This window comes from Dryobates pubescens, chromosome 40 (genome assembly GCF_014839835.1).
Source record: "Dryobates pubescens isolate bDryPub1 chromosome 40, bDryPub1.pri, whole genome shotgun sequence".
In the NCBI taxonomy this organism is placed as follows: Eukaryota; Metazoa; Chordata; class Aves; order Piciformes; family Picidae; genus Dryobates; species Dryobates pubescens.
This window is the reverse complement of record NC_071651.1, coordinates 2,322,900-2,346,914: the sequence shown is the minus strand read 5'-3', so window position 1 is coordinate 2,346,914 and position 24,015 is coordinate 2,322,900. Positions and strand designations below refer to the sequence as shown.

Sequence of the window (24,015 nt, the reverse complement as noted above, 5' to 3'; positions counted from 1 at the left end):
CAGCTCAGCCTCCAAAACCCCAGCAAGAGACACATCCACCCACAGGAGAGGTTGGGAGCACCCTGACCATCAACAAGGGAGAAGTCAAATAGGGCTGTAATGGAAACCAACCCAACAGCTTCTTGACAACATGAGAGCCTCAGGAGCAGCTGGTTGGAGAACTCTAAGGGACAAGATGGAGGCAAGGAGACACCCAGGGCCGGCCTGCAGTGATGGATCACAGTACATTAGAGGTTGGAAGGGACCTCAAGAGATCATCAGGTCCAACCCCCTGCCAAAGCAGGACCACTTAGGGGATCAAACCATCTCTGGTTCAACTTAACCATCTAGTTGAAGAATGGGGGGGCTCGGTGTGGAGGTCTTCAGCAGCACAGCTCCCCAACTGCTGCTCCACCACCACAGTTGGCCCATCAAGAGGCAAAGGCTGAGGTGCTATGAAGACCTCAGAAGCAGCAAGTGTTCCTGGGACTACAGCTTGGGACCTGCTGGATCCAGGAGCATAATTCTCCATGGGTGGGAGGTTAGGGGGTGGAACAGTGAGTTTCTGGAAGGGACAGCAGTGGGGGGTGGCTTTGTGGTGAGAAGCTTCTTACCTCTTGGGAGCTGCTGAGAGCTGCTGGCAAAGATTTCAGCAATGGTCATTTTGGAAAGCTGGCCAAGGTTGGCCTTAAAGTTCTCTGGAGGCATCAGGACATCCAAGTGGATGGACTTCCACTCACCTGGAGAGGCAAGAGGATGGATCAGAACATCTGCTGTCTTTTGGAACATCAGTCACTGAGCTTGGCCACACAGATTGATGATGGAAGAGATCCACCAGCACGAGATGGAAGATCCACCACTTCACGTGCCTTCCCTGTAGGTGATTGTAGGTGTTTGTCTTCTCCTCCCACCACCCTTTTCCTGACCCAAAGGATCAAGAATGACCTTACCACTGTCAAAAGCCAGGTAGCTGCAGCCACCCAGGACTCGTGGGACTTTGGTGATCAGCACCACATGCAGGAGATGGGCATTGGTCGACCTCCTTCGCTCATCTATGATGCAGTACCTGGAGGCAGCACAGAAGATCAAAGTTGGTTCCTTCCAGATTCAGTCATAGAATTATGGATTAGTTTAGGTTGGAGAAGACCCTTGAGGTCATTGAGGCAAATGGCTAACCCATTACTGCCAAGTGACTACTAAACCATGGCCCTCAGCACCACATTTCTGTGGCTTAGAACCTACTCCAGGGAGTCCACCACTGACCTGGGCAGCTTGGGCCAGGCCTGGTGTGGTGGGTTAAAACCCATTCTGCGGGTATTTTACCCTCCCTGCAGGGCATTTCCCCCCTGGGAAGCTGAGTCTGTTCCACTCCCCCCTCCCTGCCCAGCTAGGGTATAAAAAGGGAAGATGTTGCTGCCCAGAGAGAACACCCCTGCCCACTGCAGGCTTGAACTCACAGCTTTTCCATTAAGAGTCTTATGTGCTACCAACTGAGCCACATGGTTCCCCCCCAGTGTTTTTTATACCCTAGCTGGGCAGGGAGCGGGGAGTGGAACAGACTCAGGGTCCATGTTCCAAGGGTTCCTCTCCCTCCCCACCCATGGCTGCAATCATCTCAGCCTGCTTTCCTGGTGGTTCCCAAGTCTTCATCCCAAGAAGACTTTCCTCTGGTCACTGTTGTTATTGCTAGTGGACAATAGTATCCTCCCTACTCTAGTCATGAGGTCTGTGGTGACAGGTTGGACTCGATGATCTTTGAGGTCTCTTCCAACCTTAGTGATACTGAATACTGAATAAGGACCTGAAAGGAGGAAGACGGCAAGAGGAAAAAGAAAAGGAGGAGGATGGAGAAGAGGGAGGAGGAAGATGAAAAAGGAGGATGAAGGAGAAGGGGGAGGAAGAGGAAGGAGGAGGAAGGAAGATGGAGGAGTGGGGAGGATGGAGGAGGACAGAAGAATAAAGAGAAGGATGAAGGAGGAGCAAGGAGGGAAGAAGGAGGAGGATGGTGGCAGAAGAAGAGAAGAGGTGGGAGAAAGAAGGAGGAGAAAAGAGGCAAAAAGGATAAAGGAGGAGTAGAAGAGAAGGAGGAAGAACAAGAAAGAAGGATGAGGAAAGAGAAGGAAAAAGAAGGAGGAAGAAGAAGGAATAGAAAGGAGCAGAAAATAGGGAGATGAAAGAAGGGTGAGGGAGGAGAAAGGATGAGGAGGTGGGAGGATGAAGAAGAAGGAAAAATGATGAAGGAGGAGGAAAGAGAAGGAGAGAAAAGGAAGGAGGAAATAGGAGAGGAAGGAGAGAAAAGGAAGGAGGAAATAGGAGAGGAAGGAGGAGGAGGAGAAGGAAGGAAAGGGATGTGGAGGAAGAAGGAGGATGGAGGAGGAGGAAGCAGGACAAAGAAGAGAGCACAACAATGGATGAAGGAAGGAGGAAGAAAAGATGAGGAAGAGGAGGGGATGAAGGCCACCTGCTTACTTAGCACAGGCCAGGAGCCGTTTGCTGCTCTGTGGCTCGTCAAAGTGAAACTGCACGAGGAGCAACCTCTGGTCCTGGGGGTCTCTGAAGAAATCCCTGCAATGAAACAACAGCCTCTTCAAAATCTTCTCCTGGGAAGCTCTTACCCTACCCAAAGCCCTGAGAGAAGTGGAAATCACCCAGGAGGTTCAAGAACTGAACTTCTGGAGCCCACCTGAGATCCTGGCGGAAAGCGTGCTCGGTGTCAAACTGGCTGAGGAAGAGGCAGTGGATGGTGTCTGGGAGGTTGAGGGTCTTCTTCAGAACTTCTAGATCCTTTTGGTTGAGCAGCCTGGCATGGGTGGAGACCTGCAGTAGAAAGGAGAACTCAAAACTGGTTGTCCTGGTGCCTCAAATGGGTGATATTTTGCAGGGCATTGCCACTGGAGTTTGGGGCTCATCTCCAGGCAGCCAGAAAGTGACTTGAGGACCTCAGTTTGAGCCAGAGCTGAGCAGACCTCTGGAGGAAGGTCAGAGTCTACCCCAGCTGCAGATGACCATGAAGGGAAAGGTGGTGGACACGAGCCCATCATTAATTGTTGGCTGCTTATCTGGCCAGGTTGGATTGATAGGTGAGGTCAATGGGAGTCACCAAGGCCAAGTGCTGGTCCTGCAAGCCCATGAGGGCTCCAGGTTTTGGGCAGAGTGCCTGGAAACTGCCTGCTGGAAAAGGACCTTGTGGCAATTTTAGGCTGTGCCTAGGAAATTTTCTACAAATCTTGAACAGAAAGTACTAGAATGTAAATAAATTCCCATTGGCTGTGAAGGGAAAACAATGATGAGGTCCAAACAGTCTCTGGCTTGGAGCTGAGCATCAAGTGAGTTGTGTGCACTGAGCCCTGTGCTTTGTTTCCTTTGCTCAGGCAGGGACTGCCTGCTGCTTCTGCTGCCCTGCTGGCCTTGGAGGCATTCCTGTCTTGTGGCTAAGTACTAACCAGTGACTCTGCTTCTCTCCTTTCTTCTCTTGTCCCATGTACAGGGGTGTAGTGGTTTGAGCCTTAACTGGGAATTAAGAGCTCAGATGGGGGCAAGGCTGAGAATCTGTCCCCTGCTCCCTCTTCCTCCCTCCCAACAGAGAGGAAAAAAAAAAGAAAGGGAAGTAGCAAATCCACCAATAATTTGGAGTCAGCTTGGGAGTAGAGAGGTAAAGAGTTTTCTTTAAACGATAAATACATATATATAACAGGTAAGGTTCACAAGGGCAAGGAACAAGGATGGATGGGAGGGGAAAAAAAAGAACAAGAATACAAAACCAGTCTCTCTCTCTGAAGAGGCACAGAGGCAGGAGGGAGAAGGATCAGGCCCCACCACGTGGCAGAGGAGCAGGAAGGCACCTGCAGTAGCTCTCGCCCAGGAGAGGCAGGAGTCAAAAAGGAGAGCTAATGGCTGCAATGTCCTCCCTTTTATACCCTAGCTGGGCAGGGAGGGGGAAGTGGAACAGACTCAGTTTCCCAGGGGGAAAACGCCCTGCAGGGAGGGAAAAGCACTTGCAAGCCCTCCACCCTGTTTTCAGGATGGGCGTTAACCCAAGGGGGAAGTTGGGGGGAGCCAAGAAGCTATTGGTAACCCCCTGGTTTTGTCCAGGGGGGTTCTTGTGTTGCTTATAAATTGTAAATATATCTCAATATTGTATATTTTGTACATATTCTTTGCATTCCATATTTTAGATTGTAGTTTTGCTTGTAACTACAGCTTCATTTGCTTTCCAACTGAGCTGGTCTGGCAATTTTATGTTGGGGAGGAAATTCAACCCACCACAGACCTGGAGATGGTGGTCAACAGTAGCTGGAGATGAGCCAGCATGTAACCATACAATCATAGAACCAATAAGGTTGGAAAACACCTCAGAGATCATCAAGTCCAACCTGTCACCCAACAGCTCATGACTAACTAAACCATGGCTTCGAATGCCACATCCAGTCCCCTCTTGAACACCTCCAGGGACAGTGACTCCACCATCTCCCTGGGCAGCACATCCCAATGGTAAATAACTGTGAAGAATTTTCTCCTCACCTCCAGCCTAAACTTCCCCTGGCACAGCTTGAGACTGTGTCCTCTTGTTCTGCTGCTGGGTGCCTGGGAGAAGAGCCCAATCCCCACCTGGCTACAACCTCCCTTCAGGTAGCTGTGGACAGCAAGAAGGTCTCCCCTGAGCCTCCTCCTCTCCAGGCTAAGCAACCCCAGCTCCCTCAGCCTCTCCTCACAGGGCTGTGCTCCAGACCCCTCCCCAGCTTTGTTGCCCTACTCTGGACACGTTCAAGAGTCTCAATGTCCTTCTTAACATGGGGAGCCCAGAACTGGACACAGGACTCAAGGTGCAGCCTAACCAGGGCTGAGCACAGGGCAGAATGACTTCCTTGCTCCTGATGGCCACACTGATCCTGATCCAAGCCAGGATGCCCTTGGCCTTCTTGGCCACCTGGGCACACTGCTGGCTCATATTCAGCCTACTATCAACCAGTACCCCCAGGTCCCTTTCTGCCTGGCTGCCATCCAGCCACTCTGCCCCCAGCCTGCAGCACTGCCTGGGGTTGCTGTGGCCAAAGTGCAGCCCCTGGCACTTAGTTGTGTTGAATCTCATGCCCTTGGACTCTGCCCATCTGCCCAGCCTGGCAAGGTCTCTGTGCAGAGCTCTCCTACCCTCTTACAGCTCAACTCCTGCCCCCAGCTTGGTGCCCTCTGCAAACTTACTGATGATGGACTCAATCCCCTCATCCAGATCATCAATGAAGATATTGATCAGGCTGGGGCCCAGCACTGATCCCTGGGGGACACCACTAGTGCCTGGCTGCCAGCTGGATGTGGCACCATTCACCACCACTCTCTGGGCTCAGCCTCCAGCCAGTTCCTAACCCAGCTCAGAGTGCTGCTGTCCAAGCCAGGGGCTGACAGCTTGGCCAGGAGCTTGCTGTGGGGGACAGTGTCAAAGGCCTTGCTGGAGTCACGGTATCACAGTCTCACAGTATCACCAAGGTTGGAAGAGACCTCAAAGATCATCGAGTCCAAGCTGTCACCACAGACCTCATGACTAAACCATGGCACCAAGTGCCACGTCCAATCCCCTCTTGAACACCTCCAGGGACGGTGACTCCACCACCTCCCTGGGCAGCCCATTCCAATGGTGAACAACTCTCTCCGTGAAGAACTTTCTCCTTACCTCCAGCCTAAACTTCCCCTGTCACAGCTTGAGGCTCTGTCCCCTTGTTCTGGTGCTGGTTGCTAGAGAGAAGAGACCAACCTCCTCCTGGCTACAACCACCGTTCAGGTAGTTGTAGAGAGCAATGAGGTCTCCCCTTAGCCTCCTACTCTCCAGGCTAAACAACTGTGACCATTTTAGGCTGTGCCTTTAAGAAAGGGACAGTTACTGGAACACTCTGTCTGAATGTAATGAAAACAAAGATAAAGTCTAAACGAAGGTCATTGTAGATTGGTAGCATGCAACTTTAAGTTTTAGTTCAGTTTGAATCTTTCTCAGTTCCAGTCTGTTCTGCTTCTGTCTCTCTCTGAGCAACTAGCCGGAGCTGACCTTGGATGACAGATAAGAGAAGTAATCCTTGCATGTGTGTTCAGCCTAACAAGAATTTCATCCTTAATAATTACCTTTCTCTCCCTCTCCAACCCTTTTTGGGGAAAAAGGGAGGTGGGGGGAGAGATGGGGTACAGGGGGGGAACCCTCCTCCTCCTCCGGAGGGAGTTTTGTTCTGTATTACTTTCTTTGCTGTATATTTCTGTATATATTGTAAATACTGTATATATTGTGTATACATTCACTGCATTTCATCCTGCTTGTAAATATAGCTTGAATTCATTTTGCTTCTCCGACTGAGTTAGCTGTGGTTTCTTTTCTTTGTGGGGGAGGGAGAACGGAACCTTCTCTCACCACCACAACCCCAGCTCCCTCAGCCTCTCCTCACAGGGCTGTGTTCCAGACCCCTCCCCAGCTTTGTTGCCCTTCTCTGGACACCTTCAAGTCTTTCAATGTCCTTCTTAAACTGAGGAGCCCAGAACTGGACGCAGGACTCAAGGTGTGGCCTAACCAGTGCTGAGCACAGGGGCACAATGACTTCCCTGCTCCTGCTGGCCACACTATTGCTGATGCAGGCCAGGATGCCATTGGCCTTCTTGGCCACCTGGGCACACTGCTGGCTCATGTTTAGGCAGCTGTCAATCAGCACCCCCAGGTCCCTCTCTGTTTGGCAGCTCTCCAGCCACTCTGCCCCCAGCCTGTAGCTCTGCATGAGGTTGCTGTGGCCAAAGTGCAGCACCTGGCACTTGGACTTACATAGAATACATAGAATAAACCAGGTTGGAAGAGACCTTCACGATCATCGCGTCCAACCCATCAACCAATCCAACACCGCCCAAACAACTAACCCACAGCACCAAGCACCCCATCAAGTCTTCTCCTGAAAACCTCCAGTGATGGCGACTCCACCACCTCCCCAGGCAGCCCATTCCAATGTGCAATCACTCTTTCTGTATAGAACTTTTTTCTAACATCCAGCCTGAACCTCCCCTGGTGCAGCCTGAGACTGTGTCCTCTTGTTCTGGTACTGCTTGCCTGGGAGAAGAGACCAACATCCGTCTGTCTACAACCTTCCTTCAGGTAGTTGTAGAGAGTAATAAGGTCACCCCTGAGTCTCCTCCTCTCCAGGCTAAGCAACCCCAGCTCCCTCAGCCTCTCCTCGTAGGGCTTATGTTCCAAACCCCTCACCAACTTTGTTGCTCTTCTCTGGACTCGTTCCAGCAAGTCAACCTCCTTCCTAAACTGAGGGGCCCAGAACTGGACACAGTACTCGAGGTGCGGCCTAACCAGTGCAGTGTACAGGGGCAGAATGACCTCCCTGCTCCTGCTGGCCACACTGTTCCTGATGCAGGCCAGGATGCCATTGGCCCTCTTAGCTGCCTGGGCACACTGCAGGCTCATGTTCAGTCTACCATCAACCAGCACCCCCAGGTCTCTCTCAGCCTGACTGCTCTCCAGCCACTCTGACCCCAGCCTGTAGCTCTGCATGGGGTTGCTGTGGCCAATGTGCAGAACCCGGCACTTGGATGTGTTCAATCTCCTGCCCTTGGCCTCTGCCCATCTGCCCAGCCTGTCGAGGTCCCTCTGCAGAGCCTCTCTACCCTCCAGCAGATCAACTCCTGCCCCCAGCTTGGTGTCATCAGCAAATTTACTGATGATGGACTCAATGCCCTTGTCCAGATCATCAATAAAGATGTTAAAGAGCATGGGGCCCAGCACTGATCCCTGGGGCACACCACTGGTGACTGGCTGCCAGCTGGATGTGGCACCATTCACCACCACTCTCTGGGCTCGGCCCTCCAGCCAGTTCCTAACCCATCACAGTGTGCTCCCATCCAAGCCATGGGCTGACAGCTTGGCCAGGAGTTTGCTATGGGGAACGGTGTCAAAGGCCTTGCTGAGGTCCAGGTAGACTACATCCACAGGCCTCCCCACATCCACCAGATGGGTCACCTGATCATAGAAGGAGATCAGGTTGGTCAGGCAGGACCTGCCCTTCCTAAACCCATGCTGGCTGGGCCTGATCCCTTGGCCATCCTCTAAGTGTTGTGTGATTGCACTCAGGATGACCTGCTCCATAATCTTTCCTGGCACTGAGGTCAGGCTGACAGGCCTGTAATTCCCTGGCTCATCCAACCGGCCCTTCTTGTGGATGGGTACCACGTTGGCCAGCTTCCAGTCATCTGGGATCTCTCCAGTGAGCCAGGACTGATGAAAAATAATGGAGAGTGGCTTGGCCAGCTCATCTGCCAGCTCTCTCAGCACCCTAGGATGGATCCCATCTGGTCCCATGGACTTGTGGGGGTCTAAGCTGCTGAGGAGAGCTCCTATCACTTGCTCATGGAACACAGGGAAACCATGCAGCTCCCTGGCTCCCTCTGCCAGCTCTGCAGGCCAGCTGTCTGGTAGACGTTCTTTCCAGCTAGTAAAAACTGAGGTAAAGAAGGTGTTAAGTACCTCTGCCTTTTCCTCATCCTGTGTTACAACATTTCCTTCCATGTCAACCAAGGAGTGGAGGTTGTCCCTGCCCTTCCTCTTGCTATTAATATATTTATAGAAGGACTTTTTGTTGTCCTTCACATCAGAGGCCAGTTTAAGTTCCAAATGTGCTTTTGCCTCCCTAATTTTCCTCCTACATGCCCTAGCAACCTCTTTAAACATTCCATGGGTTGCCTCACCTTTCTTCCAAAGATTATACACCCTCTTTTTTCCCTTAGTTCTATTAAAAGTTCATTACACAGCCAGGCTGGCCGTCTGCCCCGGCGGCTCCTCTTCCGGCACACTGGCACAGCCTGCTCCTGAGCCTTCATCAGCTCTTTCTTGAAGCAGGTCCAGCCCTCCTGGACCCCTTTATTTTTAAGGGCTTTCTCCCAAGGAACCCTCTGAATTATTTCCTTGAGCAACCTGAAGTCCGCCCTCCGGAAGTCCAGGGTGGAGGTCTTCTTGCTGCCGCACTTGTTGAATGACACCCCATTGGACTCCGCCCATCTGTCCAGTGGGTCAATGTCCTTCTGCAGAGCCTTTCTACCCTCTAACTGACCAATATCTGCTCCCAGCTTGGTGTCATCTGCAAATTTGCTGATGACTGACTCAATCCCCTCATCCAGATCATTAATGAAGATATTGATCAGGCTGGGGCCCAGCACTGATCCCTGGGGGACACCACTAGTGCCTGGCCGCCAGCTGGCTGTGGCACCATTCACCACCACTCTCTGGGCTCAGCCTCCAGCCAGTTCCTAACCCAGCTCAGAGCTGCTGTCCAAGCCAGGGGCTCATAGCTTAGCCAGCAGTTTGCTGTGGGAGATGGTGTCAAAGGCCTTGCTGAAGTCCAGGCAGACTACATCCACAGCCTGCCCCACATCCACCAGGCAGGCACCTGGGCATGGAAGGAGATCAGGTTGGTGAGGCAGGCCCTTCCTGAATCCATGCTGGCTGGACCTGATCCCTTGGCCATCCTGCAGGTGTGCAGGTGCCTGCCGGGCACTGAGGTCAGGCTGACAGGCCTGGAGTTTGCAGGTTCCTCCATCCAGCCCTTCTTGTGGATGGGCATCATGTTGGCAGCTTCCAGTCATCTGGGACCTCTCCAGTGAGCCAGGACCGGTGGTAAATGATGGAGAGTGGCTTGGCAGCTCATTTGCCAACTCTCTCAGCACCCTAGGATGGATCCCATCCAGTCCCATGGACTTGTAAGGATCCAAGTGGTCAGCAAGTCCCTAACTACTTCCTCATGGATTTCAGGGGTAATACACTGCTCCCTGACCCCATCAGGAGGTCAGTTATCCTGGAGTCCTCCTGCCTTACTGTTGAAAATGGAGGCAAAGAAGGTATTTAGTACCTCAGCCTTTTCCTCATCTTCAGTTACAACGTTCCCCTCCATGTCCAATAGAGTGGAGGTTCTTCTTGCCCTCTTTGTACCATTAATATAGTTACAAAAATTCTTTCTGTTGTCCTCAACAGCATTGTTCAGCTTAAGTTCCAACTGGGCTTTTGCCTCTCTAATTTTTCTCCTACATGATCTAACAACATCCTTAAGCATATCATGAGTTGCCTCCCTGCCTTTCCAAAGGTGATTCAGCCTCTTTTTTTCCCTAATTCCTTCAAGAGCTGCTTGCTCATCCAGGCCCAGAGCCTCCCCTTGGCTCATCTCTTGGAACATTGGGACAGCTGTTCCTGTGTCTTCAGGAGTCTTCTTGAAGTAGGTCCAACTGTCCTGGACCCCTTTGTTCTTGAGGGCTGCTATGCAGGGGACTCTCTGGATTAGCTGCTTAAATAAGCTGAAGTCTGCCCTCTGGAAGTCCAAGGTCAGGGTTCTGCTATTGCTCCTCCTTATTTCCCTGCATAGTGAAAACTCCACTGTCTCATGGTCGCTGCACCCTAGACAGCCTCCTACCATCACATCTCCCACCAGCCCTTCTCTACTTGAGAGCAGCAGGTCAAGCAGGGCCTGACCCCTGGTAGACTCACTTAACAGCTGCATCAGGAAGCTGTTCTCCATATGCTCAAAGAACCTTCTGGACTGCTTCCTCTCTGCTGAGGTAAGTTACCAGTGGATGTCTGGCAGGTTAAAGTTGCCCACAAGGACAAGGTGGCCACCAGCACTGTGACTTGTATCAGCAATGGTGTGGCCAGAACCAGGGCAGCAATTGCCCCCCTATTTTGGGCACTGGTGAAGACCTTGAGTCCTGGGTTCAGTTTTCGGTTACTCACTCCAAGAAGAACATTGAGGAGCAGCAGGAGAGGAGAAGAAGGAGAAGGAGAAGGAGAAGGAGAAGGAGAAGGAGAAGGAGAAGGAGAAGGAGAAGGAGAAGGAGAAGGAGAAGGAGAAGGAGAAGGAGAAGGAGAAGGAGAAGGAGAAGGAGAAGGAGAAGGAGAAGGAGAAGGAGAAGGAGAAGGAGAAGGAGAAGGAGAAGGAGAAGATAAGAACATGAAAAACAAGAACAAAGAGAAGGTTCTAGAGAGCTTGTGAGAAGTATGTGAGGGACGTGGGGTTGTTCGGCCTGGAGAAAAGGAGGCTGAGGGAAGACCTCAGCGCTTTAGATAACTCCCTGAAAGGAGGCTGGACCAAGGTGGGAAGGTCAAAGTCTTCTCCCAAGGAATAATGACAGGACAAGAGGCAATGATCTCAAGTTGCACCAGGGGAGGTTTAGTTTGGATATGACACCCAGAGGGTTGTCAAGCCCTGGCCCAGGCTGCCCAGGGCAAAGGCGGAGTCCCTCTCCCTGGAAGTGTTTCAAAGTAGTGTAGATGTGGTGCTGAGGGACATGGTCTGGTGGTGAGCTGGCAGTGCTGGGTCAATGGTTGGACTTGATGACTTTGAAGGTCTCTTCCAACCAAACTGATTCTGTGAGGTAGAGGGAGGACATTAACCCATCATTGTCCTGCCTTAACCAAGACCATGGGGCCACCACGCTTGCAAACAGCACCCCTGGGTGCTCCATAGCCAAGCCCCAGTACCTGCAGGCATGTCCCAGTGGTGGCAGTCTCCTTGTTGTGCTGCTGGTTCATCGCCTCCCGTAGGAGGTTGGCCAGGCTGTTGTGCTTCTGCTTGAAGAAGTAGAGGTCCTGGATCTCCTCAGTGTTCTCCAGCGCAGAGTACCTCAGGCGCAGGATGGAGTCAGGAGTGGCACAGGCCACCAGTTTGCTGGTGGCAGTGGACAGGACCATGTCTCCACAGCACTCGTAGACCACAGAGCAGGTGTTCTGGGAGCACTCCAGCACAACGGCGGCCGAGGTGTCATCGCTGAAGCCAATGAAGACGTCGTGTTCCTTGGGGACCGGAGCACGGGACTGGGCCACCAACACATCAGGCCTCTCCATACGGACAAACGACCCAGCCCATCTCTCCAGGTCCCTCTTCAGGTCTTGCTGCTGCCAGCTGAGGATGGTATTCATGTCCAAGCAATGCTTCTCCAGCCTGCTCAGCAGTGGGGTGGGGAACTGGCTGTAGACCACTTTCTTCTCCTCGATGACTATCAACCGGAACTCCTCCTTCACACGACTCTTGACCCGATGGGTTCCTAGGCCAAGGTCAACATAGTAATTGCCCCCCAGGCTGACAAAGCATTGGTTGAGGGCGTCATAGAGGCTCTCATACAGGTTCTGGATGTTGAGGAGGACAACAGGTCGGCCGATCTCCATGCAGATCTTCACCCGGTTGACAGAGCGGCACACCTGGGAATAATCCTGATCCCGTGGGAAGCCGGAGCCAAAGATGATGTCACAGTTGCCAGGGTCGATGAGCCTCATCATCTGGATGATCTGGAAGGCAGCATTGTTGGTGGTCAGCAGCAGCAGGTACCTGGACATGAAGCCTGGCTGCTGTGTCCCCAGGTTCTCCTGCAGCAGACGGATGCAGCTGGTTCTTGCCACGTTGGTGAGGCGAACGTCACTGATGCAGCCCTGGAAGATCTCCAGAGGGTCGATGTCTCCTGAACCTCCAAAGTTTCTCTGGATGGCCTTGACCAGAAGCTCCTCTTGGGTGCTGCATTTCATGTCCCGCATGTAGGACACAACCATTTTGATCAAGCTGTAGAAGTCCCGAAGCCCAAAGAACTCCATCTTCTGCCTGGCCAGGACATTGCAGTAGAAGCTGGCCAGGATGGGGAACAAATACTCTATTCTGTGCAAGTGAGGTTGGTCAGCACAGATGCCCTTGGCTGTCTTCACCAGCTCTTCTCTGCTGGGTTCATTCCTGAAGACCAGGAGACCCCGGTTCATTTTGGCAGGGTCCAAGGCCCAGTTGGAGATGCCCACAAAGCCAACTTTCTTGTAAGCCTCTGGTTTCTCATCGTCAACACACCCGTCCTCCAGAAGAGGGTGGAGAGTCTTCAAGGGCATGTCAGGCGAGTCTTCAGCCAGACCAATCTCATCCAGCAGGACCACGGACACAAACTCATCCAGGTTCCTGCCCTTCTGGAACTGAGCACATTGCCGGAAGGTGGAGATGATGCCTTCAGGTTTGGAATAGGGGCTGCACTGGAAGGACACCAGCTGGACCACTTTGCATCTTTTAAACAAGGGGCTTCTGGCTGATGACATCCCTCCCATGGCGTCAACGGCGATGGTCTTGGAGAGAGACTTGGAGCTGCCTGGCTTCCCAACCAGGAAGAGTGGAACCCGGAGGTCCATGCAGACAACCATCATGAAGACGTTCTCCCGCAGAGCGCTGTTGCAGGCGGTGGCCTTTGGGATGGACAAGTTATCAAGGAAGACCTCTTGGCACAACTCAATCTCTTGCTGTAGCCATGCCGCGGGGACCGGGAAGCATTTGGCCACCTCCTCCAGGTACTGCTGCCGGCTCTCCAGAGACAAGTAATAGCAGGTCCCCACAGAGAGGACCAAAGCCCTTTGTGCAGGGTCTAAGGTTGGTTGCTTTCCCCTCTCGCCGTGCCTCTTCTGATCCATCTGCTGGAAGAGCAGGTCCCGCAAGCCATAGAACCAGAGCATGATCTTCATGCAGCGGTCGATGTCTCGAAGGCTGGCGACCCTGCACTCGTCCTTCCTCTCTCTCAGGAACTTCTGGGAGGTTGAAATGACACTGGTGAAGACCTCCAAGTTTCCAGCCAGGATCTCCTTCCCCACGGCAGACCTCACGATCTCCCTGATGTACAGGTTTTGAGTCTTCACGTTCAGTTCCCCGAAGTCCCAGACCAGGGGGACCAAGCTGGGGGGGAGGGGCTGCACCCGATAGACCAACTGCCTCAGAGGGATGTACCCCAGCTTCTCCGGGGTGTCTTCACTCCGGACTCTGTAGCCCAAACCAGCTTTCTCCAGTTTCTCAATGGTCTCCTGGCTGTGTCTTTTGTAGGGGTTGCAAGCAGCCACCACTTTCAGGCAGCTGGTGGTGATCTGCTCTCCATTGACGCTGCGGTCACACAGGACTTCCTTGATGGCAAAGATGGCTTCCGAGGTGTTGGCTTCATCAAAGAAGAGCACAGTGTCCACGTTGTGCTTTGTCCTGTTGTCACATGCCAGCTTCATGGCCTGCCTGACCTTCTCCTGGACGGTCTTGGAGGTGGTGCCACCGTGAACACGCACCACTAGCATGTTCTGAACCTCCTTGCCTGCCTTTTGCAGGTTGCACAGGAACTCCACCAACTTTGTCTTGCCACATCCTGTTTCACCCATGATGATGACAGGGATGCCACACTGGAACCGGAGGTAGATGGCCAACATCTTCATGGTGTTGTCCAAGGTCAGCTGGTAGGAAGGATCTGGATCATTCTGGCATTCCACGCCAAAGACTCTGCAGAGGGTCTCCAGCTGCTCCTTTCGAGATAAGGTCTCAAATTTCCTATTGAAAGGAACCTTCTGGAGGACCAAGTTCCTGTACAAACTTGGGCTCAACACGTTGGTCTCCAGAACAGCCTGGGAGTAAGCATCAATGGCATCGAAGTTCTGGTTGATGTGGAACCCCAAGAACTCCATGGAATGACCTCCAGCGTGGAAGACGACGTAAGGATGAGAATCCTGCTCCCACCTGCGTCTCAGCTGGTACCTGCTCAGGACATTGTCCACCACCCTGCTCTGCTGCCTCGGCACACTCTCATCAGACATGTTGAGGGAAGGCATGGCAAAGTCCTTGGACATGGCGACCATGAACTTGACGACGAAGGATTTGAAGCCACGCAGCTGTTGTAGGACCAGCTCGCTGCAGAAGACTGATTCCTCACACTTCATTAGCTGGAAGTTCAAGAAGTGGCTGAAGTTGCTGAGCTCGGTCCAGGAGGGGTCACTTCTCCCACAGAATTCCATCAAGCACCCCAGGCATTCCTTGTCTGTCCCTTGGACACTTCCAGAGACAAAAGAGAAGTAGTCAAGGTCTCTCTTCTCTTTGTATCTTCTCAGGTATTGGTAGGACCTTTGGAAGGCTTCACTCTTGAGCTTATTGCAGTCAAAATATTCCTCCCTCAGATCCTCAGAAGGGACAGAGCTGGGACGTCCCAGCATGGTGAGAACCCGCAGTGGTGACACACATTCCACAGTGGGAAAAAGATCCAGGAATTTCTCTTCCATTTCAATGGACATCTACAAGCAAGAGGACACAAGTCACCACCAGGACCCCCAGGACCATTCCCCAACTGCCCACATTCACCTACATCTCCAAACTCCCTTCTTTGCCTCTCCTCCTAGTCACAAATGTTTGGTCAATCTGGGGAGGAAAAAAAAATGGTAGAAACATCATAATTTCTCCAAGAATATTCCTGAAAGCAGGAATCTCTGTCTTGGCCAACATCCTGTCTTGACTTGGGTGATCTTGTTGTCTCAAACACCCTCTCCTGCTCCACTAAATCCTTTTGGAGATGGAAGGACCTAATCCAAGTCAATAGTCAAGGTATGGTGAGGAACTACAGACGGATGATCAACCACTAATGAATGTGGGGGTTCAATTCCCACCTTGAGTGACCCCAAAGCATGCCTCAGGTGCAAACTGGTCTTCAAGATGTGTGTCAGGTGGAAGCTACAGCAAAACTGGGATGAAAAAGTTTCCTTTTCCCACCAAAACTCTTGAGTAGAGGCCCCTGAGCTCTTGACAGAGGCACACTTGACCTGCTTGCTTCTACCTAGGTAAGACATTGTCCCACTAGAAAGAGAAGATTCTAAACCCTCCAGTGCTATGGTGGAGACCTCAGAGCTGAGCTGATTGATTCATGCTCAACCTTAAGGGTTCCTCCAGACCCCACCAAAGTACCTCCTGCTTCTTCGTGCTGCTGACACCGCTCCCTCTTGCCAGGTACTCAATCAAGTAGAGGTGAGAAGGTTGACACTTCCAGACCATGCCATCAGGCCTCTGGATGTGCCGCAGGATGCAGAGGTCAACCAGAAACCGGTAGAGACCCTTTGATACCTAGCAGAGTGGAAGAAAGCAACCCAAAGCCACCCACATGAAAATGGATTCAAGGTCCACCAAACCATACTCATTGCTCTGGTTGGGTTGGACTTGAGGTTCCACCTCCTCCTTGCCCCCACTCTGGTCACCTCTGTTCCAGCACCGCTTGCCCACTTGAAGCACTCACCACTGGAGACACGTCAATGTGGAAGATGCTGGGCTGAGATTCAGTGGTGGATTCCCTGATGGAGAAGAGCTCCTCCACCAGGAACTGGAAATCAATCTCTGACTCCATCAGCCTAATGGTCTTGTGAAGTGATAGCGTGCCACCCAACTTGGCATGGACCTTCTTAATGGTGGTCTCCACAAAGAGAGACTTCCCTGAGGAAGGGAAGAGATGATCATGAGTCTACCCTGAAGCATGAGCCAGCAAGGTGTCATGGCCAAGAAGGTAAATGGTCTTCTGGAGGGCACAAAGAAGAGTATGGGCAGCAGGTCAGGCCCAGGGAGGTTCTTCTGCCCCTCTGCCCTGCCCTGGTGAGGACACAGCTGGAGGCCTGGGACCAGTTCTGGGCTTCTCAGTTCAAGAGGGACAAGGAGCTGCTGGGGAAGGTCTCTGAAGGTGATGAGGGGCCTAGAGCATCTCTGGGGGTGCTGGTAGGGATGAGGCTGGAGAAGAGCAGCCTGAGAGGGACCTTCTCAATGCCCAACAACATCTAAACATTCATGAATAGGGCCAGACTCTTCTCAGTGGTGGCCAGGGACAGGACAAAGGGCAACTGGCACAAGCTGGAACCCAAGAGGTTCTGTCAGGAGAAACTTCTGGGCTTTGAGAAGCCCAGAGGTCTCCTTCTCTAAAGAGATTCTAAAACCACCTGGATGTGATCCTGGACCCTGCTGGAGCTGGGTTAGACTGGATGATCTCCAGAGGTCCCTTCCAACCCACCAGGTTGCAATTTAGTAATTCTGCACTTGGATGCAACCCAAAGCACAGACATCTCTCTCCAAGGTGTCCTACCTTGCCTTCTTGCTCTGAGGTCCTACTCAGACCGCTTCTCTCCAAACACTCACCCATCCCTGCTCGCTCTGAGAAGACAAACTTGATGTTCTGCTGATGAGGTTCCTCAAAGGCTTGGGCAACAGGGGCTGTCCCACTTGGCACTTTGAGATGCATCTTCAGGTAGCTTTGGATTTCCAGCTTGTTGTAGCATGGGAAGGTCACCTTGTAGGCATCAAAGGCCGTGGTGACATAGGAGCTGTGGGCTTTGGCGTTGCAGAAGATGAGGAACCGGTAGCTGGGGATGCTGGAGGATTGCACCAGGCGGAAGAAGTGGAACTCGAGTCGTTCAGAGACTTTGTAGACCAACTTGTCAGCCCCCAGCAAGCAGAAGATCTTCTGCTCTTGAGAACCTGGGGAAAGAGCTCTCCTGACGAGCAGCTCCACCTCCTCCTCCTCCGTGTCTGGAGTGCACACCAGGACCTCATCATAGGATGGGAGAGGAGCCGCCTCCGTGTGCCTGTAGACCGACAACATGCTGGGTAACATCTCCTCCTCCTTACACATGATGAGAAGAGGCTTCCCCTCTTCCAAGCCAACAGGCAAGCTCCTCTCCACATGGGTGGTCTCCAGAGCCACCAGCCGCTTCAAGGTCTCCCCCAAAACATCCACCCCAACGTATTTGTCAGACACCAGGCCAGAGAACTTTTTGCAGTAGGCATCCCAGAGCAGGATGACCTTGTCAGAGATGGATGGCAAGCTCTCAAAGGAGGCAGCCACCTCGTCCTGGGCCAAGGTGCTGAAGAACACCTGGCCAGCATCTCTGTGCTCTGTCTTGAACTTCCGCTTCTTCTGCAGGAAGGCTTCTCTGGCCTCCTCGTACGAGGTGCTGAGCTCTTCCACCAGTTCCTGGTTGTCTCCGTGCTCAAAGGCAAACTCCATCAGCATCTGCTGTGTGATGGGCGAGTTGCCCAAGCAGCTCTGCAAGGCTGCCTTGGCCACCACCTCGTCGTAGCCTGACTCGGCCAAGCTCTTGATCAGCTGGGGGAAGCAGATGATGTAATCGTGCCAGGTGACCAACTCCTCCTCTCCTGCCAACGTCTCCACAGACTCCAGAGGGGTCATCAAGGCATCCTCCAGGGCTTGTCTGACATCTTCTGCCTTGATGTCGTGCTTGATGGAGGAGAGCATGATGAGGACCTGAGGCTCCACAATGCCTTTCTGGACCCTGGCCAGTTGGCTGCATAAATAGAAGAGCTGTTGAGCAGTGAAGAGGTTGAGATGATAGTAGGTGTCCCTCTGAGTCTCCAGGTACTTCTTCCACTCTCTCAAGCAGTGCTCCATTGCTTTAGAGAGGCTGCCCAGCTCCTCCAGGAGGGGTTTGGTGCTCTGCACAAGGATCTCAGCAATGCCAAACTCAGTGTAGACCTTCACATGCTGCTCAGGGTTGCAGTAGATCTCAGCCTTCCAGCCACTGAAGAGGACATTGCCAACACTGAGAAGCTCCAGGTACAACTTCCCAATCGTTTTGACTTTTTCCAGTATCTGTCACAAGCCAAAGACACAAGAGGGAGATGGATCATGTCCTGCAGCATCTTCTCAAGGTCAAACTGTATCCAGAAAGCTCTGCAGTTGCAGGCTCCTCAGTATAAGAGACATGGACAGGCTGGGGAGGGACAATGGCAAAGCAAATGGAGCTTCATCCAGCTGTGTGGTTGGTGACAGACTCAGGGTCTAGGCTTCTGAAATCATGGACCTGCCTCAGAGAAGAAATTTGAACTACCTTTGAGAAGCCAACCCTTGAGAAGTTGACAAGAAGCTGGATGTAACCTTGGGAAGTTGTTTGCTGTATAGCAAGACGGATCTGCCCTTGAGAGGGCAATAATGTCTTTGCCAAGAAGCTGCCCAGACCTAAAGAGAGGTTTAACCTCACCTGAGGAGGGCAAGGGGCTGGAGTTTTGACCCATGGAGAAGAACCAGGAGCTGCTGGTGGTAGGTTGAGAAACATCCATGAAGTGCCCAAAGGACTTGGGACACATTGCTCTAAAAGGGTTTGGATTGGAAGGCCACCAGTCCTCAGCAACCAGGTCAAGAGCGGAAACATTGTGGTTGGTGCTTTCTGGAGGATGCCTGATCAAGAGGAACCTCTGGATGAAGCCTCCTGTCTTGGTGTTGAGGCTCACAGGCTCTGAACCTGCCAGAGGACTTCAATGCTGCCAATGTCTGCTGGAAAAGCAGCACAGCAAGATGGAAGAAGTGCAGAAGACTCCTTGAGAGAGTCAAGGATCCTTTCTTCACCCAGGTGAAGGTCTGGAGGAGAAGCATTTCTGGACCTGTTGCTCACCAACATGGATGGACTAATGAAGGAAGTCAAGATTGGTGCACCCCAGGCTGCAGAGCTCACGGCATGGTGGAACTCACCATCTTGAGGGTCACTGGCCAAGAGAAGAGGAGAGTCAGGAGCTGAGATTTTAGGAGATGGATGGAAACTCCTGGGACCCTGAGGGGTAAAGGAGCTGGATGGAGCTGGCAGATCTTTGAGGGTAGGGATGAGGTTGAGAAGGCCAAGGCGTGTCTGGGACTGGAGGAATGAAGTTCCTCTGAGTGTAGAAGACCAGGCACAAGGTCCCCAGAAGAACCTGAATGGACTGAAGTTGCTGTCTACAACTACCTGAAGGGAGGTTGTAGACAGGTGGGGGTTGGTCTCTTCTCCCAGGCAACCAGCACCAGAACAAGAGGACACAGTCTCAAGTTGTGTAGAGGGAAATTTAGGCTTGGTCTTAGAAAGAAGTTCTTCACAGAATGTGGGATGGGCTGCCTAGGGAGGGGATGGGGTCAGTATCCCTGGAGGTTTTTAGGAAAAGCCTGGACGAGGCACTTGGTGCCATGGTCTTGTTGACTAGTTAGGGTTGGGTGATTGGTTGGACTTGATGATCTTGGAGGTCTCTTCCAACCTGGTTGATTCTGTGATTCTTTAAGCTCATGAGACTTGACTCTGCTCAAATGAGGCCCCAGCTGGAGCAATGTGCCCAGTTCTGGGGCCCTCAGAACAAGAACCATGGTGGCCACCAGCATCCTGGCTTGGATCAGCAATAGTGTGGCCAGCAGGACTAGGGCAGGAATTGTTCCCCTGTAGTGGGCACTGGTGAGGCCACACCTTGAGTCCTGGGTTTGGTTTTGGGTTCCTCACTCCAAGAAGGATATTGAGAGGCTGGAGCAGGTCCAGAGATGGACAACGAAGCTGGGGAAGGGTCTGGAGAACTTCTGAGGAGCATCTGAAGGACCTGGGGTTGTTCAGCCTGGAAGAAAGGAAGCTGAGGGGAGACCTTCTAGTGCTTTACAACACTCTGAAAGGAAGCTGGGCAGAGGTGGGGATCAAAGTCTTCTCCTAAACAATGGGAAAAGAGGAAACAACCTCAAGATGCTCCAGAGGAGGTTTAGGATGGACATGAGGAGAAATGTCCTCACACAAAATATGTCCAGGCCTGGCCTGGGCTGCCCAGGGCAGTGGTGGAATCCCATTCTTTTGGTGCTGAGGGACATGTTTTGGTGGTGACCTGGCAGTGGGGGTCAACAGTTGGCCTTGATGATCTGAAAGGTCTCTTCCAACCAAAACCATTCCATGATTCTAAGACAGACATGGACCTGTTGGAGCACATCCAGAGGAGAGACACAAAAATGATCAGAAGATTGAACTCCCTTTGCTCTGAGGCCAGGATGAGGCAGTTGGAGAAGAGAAAGCTCCAGGGAGACCTTCTGGTGACCTCTCAGTGCTTGAAGTGGCCAAGCAGAAGACTGAGAATGACCTTCAACCACGCTGTCTAGGGACAGGACAAGGGACAATGGGAAGAGGGGGCATTGAGATCAGACATAAGGAGGCAACAGTTCATGGGGAGGTGGTGAGACCCTGGTCCAGGTTGTCCTGGATGCTGGGAGATGCCCCATCCTGGGACCATGGCAGGTCAGGTTGGTTGGGGATGCTCTGGTTGCGATGTCCCTGCTCACTGCAGGGGGGTTGGACTGGATGACCTTTAAGATTGTCTCCAACCCAAACCATTCTATGATTCCTCATAGAGGGCAAAGGTCTTGGATGGGCCACTGGGCACCACAGCTGAGGAACAATATCTAAGGAAGCAAATCCCACTCCTTGGGAAGTGGACATAATCCAGGAGCAACACTTCTGCTCATGGAAGGTCAAAGCTGCAGGTCATGGATGAGTCTTCTGGAAATCATCTCATCCCATCCCATCCCATCCCATCCCATCCCATCCCATCCCAAGCTCAACAGCTGCCGGTCTCCCAGGGGATGTTGGTGCTGCACCTCCAGGAACCGGTTGGCCTCTGCTCTGCCCTCCTCGACCTTGGTGGCAATCAACATGAGCTTGTTCTGCAGCTCTGTGAGCTGAGGCAATTTGTACATCCTGAGCCTGTGCTCAGCTGGAGACTTGCAGTCCTCACTGCCACCCCGCAGCTGCAAGGAGACACAGTCCTCAAGCGCAGCCTGGAAAGGAGAGCAGACAACTACCATCAGCATATGGACCCTCTGGGTCAATTGGAGCTGGGACACCTCTGTAGCTTCCTTTGGGGGAAGGAGAAGCCCATTTGCAGCTGAAGATGGCCCAAGTACAACGGGAAGTTGGGGGCACCAGCTGCAAAGCCAACACTAGGTCTCCTGGCCACCTGCCAAGCTCAGCAGGAGCCGAGGTCAAGAGAGATCTCTTCTCCTAGCAGCATTGAAACCCCAAGTGGACAAGAAACAAGTTCTTGGAGAACATCTACCTTGAACTTTGGAGGTGCTGAGATGGTGAACACTCCCTTTCCATTGATGCTTCTGGCTTGAGAGATGGAGGAATGTTCCACAGAGCCATGGACTTCGTGGGCTGCCCGGATCCACTCCCGGTTGTCACAGGAGTCTTTCTGCAGAAGGAGGACCCAAGGGAAACCCAGTGACCAGCTGGAAGGATGCTGAGCACCATTCACCCACCCCAAATCTGACTTGTCACCAAAAAGCTCCATGAAGTTCATTCTTGGAGCAGGGCTTGGAGGATTTGACCTCAAACTGCTCATGGTTGTCACAAGAACCTTCTGCAGAAGGATCTGAAGGAAACCCAGTGACCAGCTGGGAAGACACTGAGCATCACTCCCTCACCCAAGGGTGCTGCAGATGGGGTTGCTATGGTCCTGAGGAAACCCAGCCCCACAGCTGGACCTAGCTAACACCCCAGAGCATTGTCTCCTGGTGAAGCTCTTCAACCCTGCTCTGGTTTTGGTGGACATAAGGTCTCCAGTGACCTCCTGGAGCACAACCACAAGAGAGTCTGTTCTGTCCAGTTCTGAACCAGGTTCTGGAGTCTTCCACCCTTGGAGATGCTCAAAACCCGGGTGGACCATGAGCTTCCTGCCCCATTTGAACTTGTTTTAAGCAGGAGATGATGACCTCCAGATCTCCCTTCCAACCTTAACTCATCTGTAGGCTCTAGAAGCCATTTCCTCCTATCCTGGACACCTCCTGCATCTCATCCAGTTGCCACAAAGTTGTGTGAGATCATTTGAGATGTTCTACCAAGCTTCCACTTCAAAGAGAGCCTTTGCCCAAGTCCTGTGTCACATCTGCCATGACCACCTGGATATCCTGAGGACACCTTCCTCAGTGGCATCAGGCACCTAGACCTGAGCAGCTCCCCCTCACAGCAGATGCTGTTGCTGTATGCAGTGGAGGACATCTTTGGCAATGATCTGCAAGGAGGGACAGGGAGGACCCGTGGCCAGTTTGCTGCGGAAGCACAGCTGGGAGGAGTGGGTGATGCACCACAAGGTTGTGCTGCCCTTCAGCAAGATCTGGCCACAGGCTGGAGGAACCTCATGAAGTTCCCCTGGGCCAAGTGGAGGGTCCTGCACCTACTCCTGCACCTGGGGAGGAACAAACTCATGGACCAGTAGAGGTGATCTGCTGGAAAGCAGCTCCATGGAGAGGGACCTGGGAGTGCTGGTGCACAGCAAAGTGGCTGTGAAGACCAATCATATCCTAAGGGGCATGAAGAAGAGTGTGGGCAGCAAGTCCAAGGAGGTTCACCTGCCCCTCTGCCCTGCCCTGGTGAGGACACAGCTGGAGAACTGGGACCAGCTCTGGGCTCCTCAGTTTGAGAGGGACAAGGATCTACTGGGGAGGGTCTCTGAAGGTGATGAGGGGGACTTGAGCATCTCTGGGGTGCTGGTGGGGCTGAGGCTGGAGAAGAGCAGCCTGAGAGGGACCTCAGTGCTCAGCAGCTTCTGAAGGTTCATGAATGGGATCAGACTCTTCTCAGGACAAAGGGCAACTGGCACCCAGGAGGTTCCATCTGGAGAAACTTCTGGACTTTGAGGAGTCCAGAGCCCAGAGAGGTTGTGGGGGGGTCTCCTTCTCTGGAGAGCTTCCAAATCCACCTGGATGTCATCCTGAGGTCTGGGTCACCCTGCTGGAGCAGGTGGGTTGGGCTGGATGATGCCCAGAGCTTTCTTCCCTCCTCCACCATGCCAGGAGTTCAGGTTTGTGTGACTTTTGGAGATGGGAGATGGAGACTCACCAGCTTCTTGGTAAGCTTGGGGTCTTTGGTGACAGCTTCTGTGACAAAGGCCACAGCTGCCATGAACTGCTGGAAGCCAGCGGTGGGACTCAGGTCGTAGACAATGGGGGCGGCAGCAGCCATGGCCTCACGGAAGATCTGCACGCGGTCGATGTCCAGGTCGCTCTCCCCAGCTGAGATGGAGGCCAGCTCCACAAAGGCTGGGATCTCCGACTTGTCTAGGGCAGGAACCAAGGAAAAAGGGACAAAGACAGGACAAAAGTAGAGGAATTTCTCTGCTTGATGGGACCTTGGGTTGAGCATGGGGATGGAGAAGGATGAAGTGGTCAGCCTTCTCTCTGACGGTTTCCTCCCACCGTTCCAGCCCACCTTTTATGATGGTTTTAATCCAGGAGATAAACTCTTTCCTCGTGCACTCCAGAAGTTCCTCCAAGAAGTCCAGGACTGGCTGGGGGATGCCACTCAAGCTTTGTTGAACGCTCATGAGGTCTTCGGTCATGCAGTCGAGTTGCTTCCTCTGGAATTCCTGCTCCTCCTGGACAACCAAACAGACAAAAGTCAATCTTGGGTCTGTTGGGAAGAAAACCATGGAACCATGGGATCATGGGGTGGGT

The 24,015-nt window shown here is 52.7% G+C and overlaps 1 protein-coding gene across 1 annotated transcript; it reads right to left on the bottom strand.

Annotated features, from left to right (window-relative positions):
- Positions 1–11,383: 11,383 nt before the first annotated feature.
- LOC128899117 (E3 ubiquitin-protein ligase rnf213-alpha-like) lies at positions 11,384–23,987 on the bottom strand. The gene is made up of 8 exons (XM_054177361.1): positions 23,771–23,987; positions 23,402–23,619; positions 21,618–21,755; positions 21,160–21,339; positions 16,914–18,384; positions 16,030–16,223; positions 15,705–15,860; positions 11,384–15,040 (listed from the first exon to the last, which is right to left on the bottom strand). The coding sequence occupies exons 1-8, from the start codon at positions 23,898–23,900 to the stop codon at positions 11,384–11,386; spliced, it is 6,144 nt and encodes a 2,047-aa protein (XP_054033336.1). The 5' UTR covers positions 23,901–23,987.
- Between the last annotated feature and the right edge of the window lie 28 nt (positions 23,988–24,015).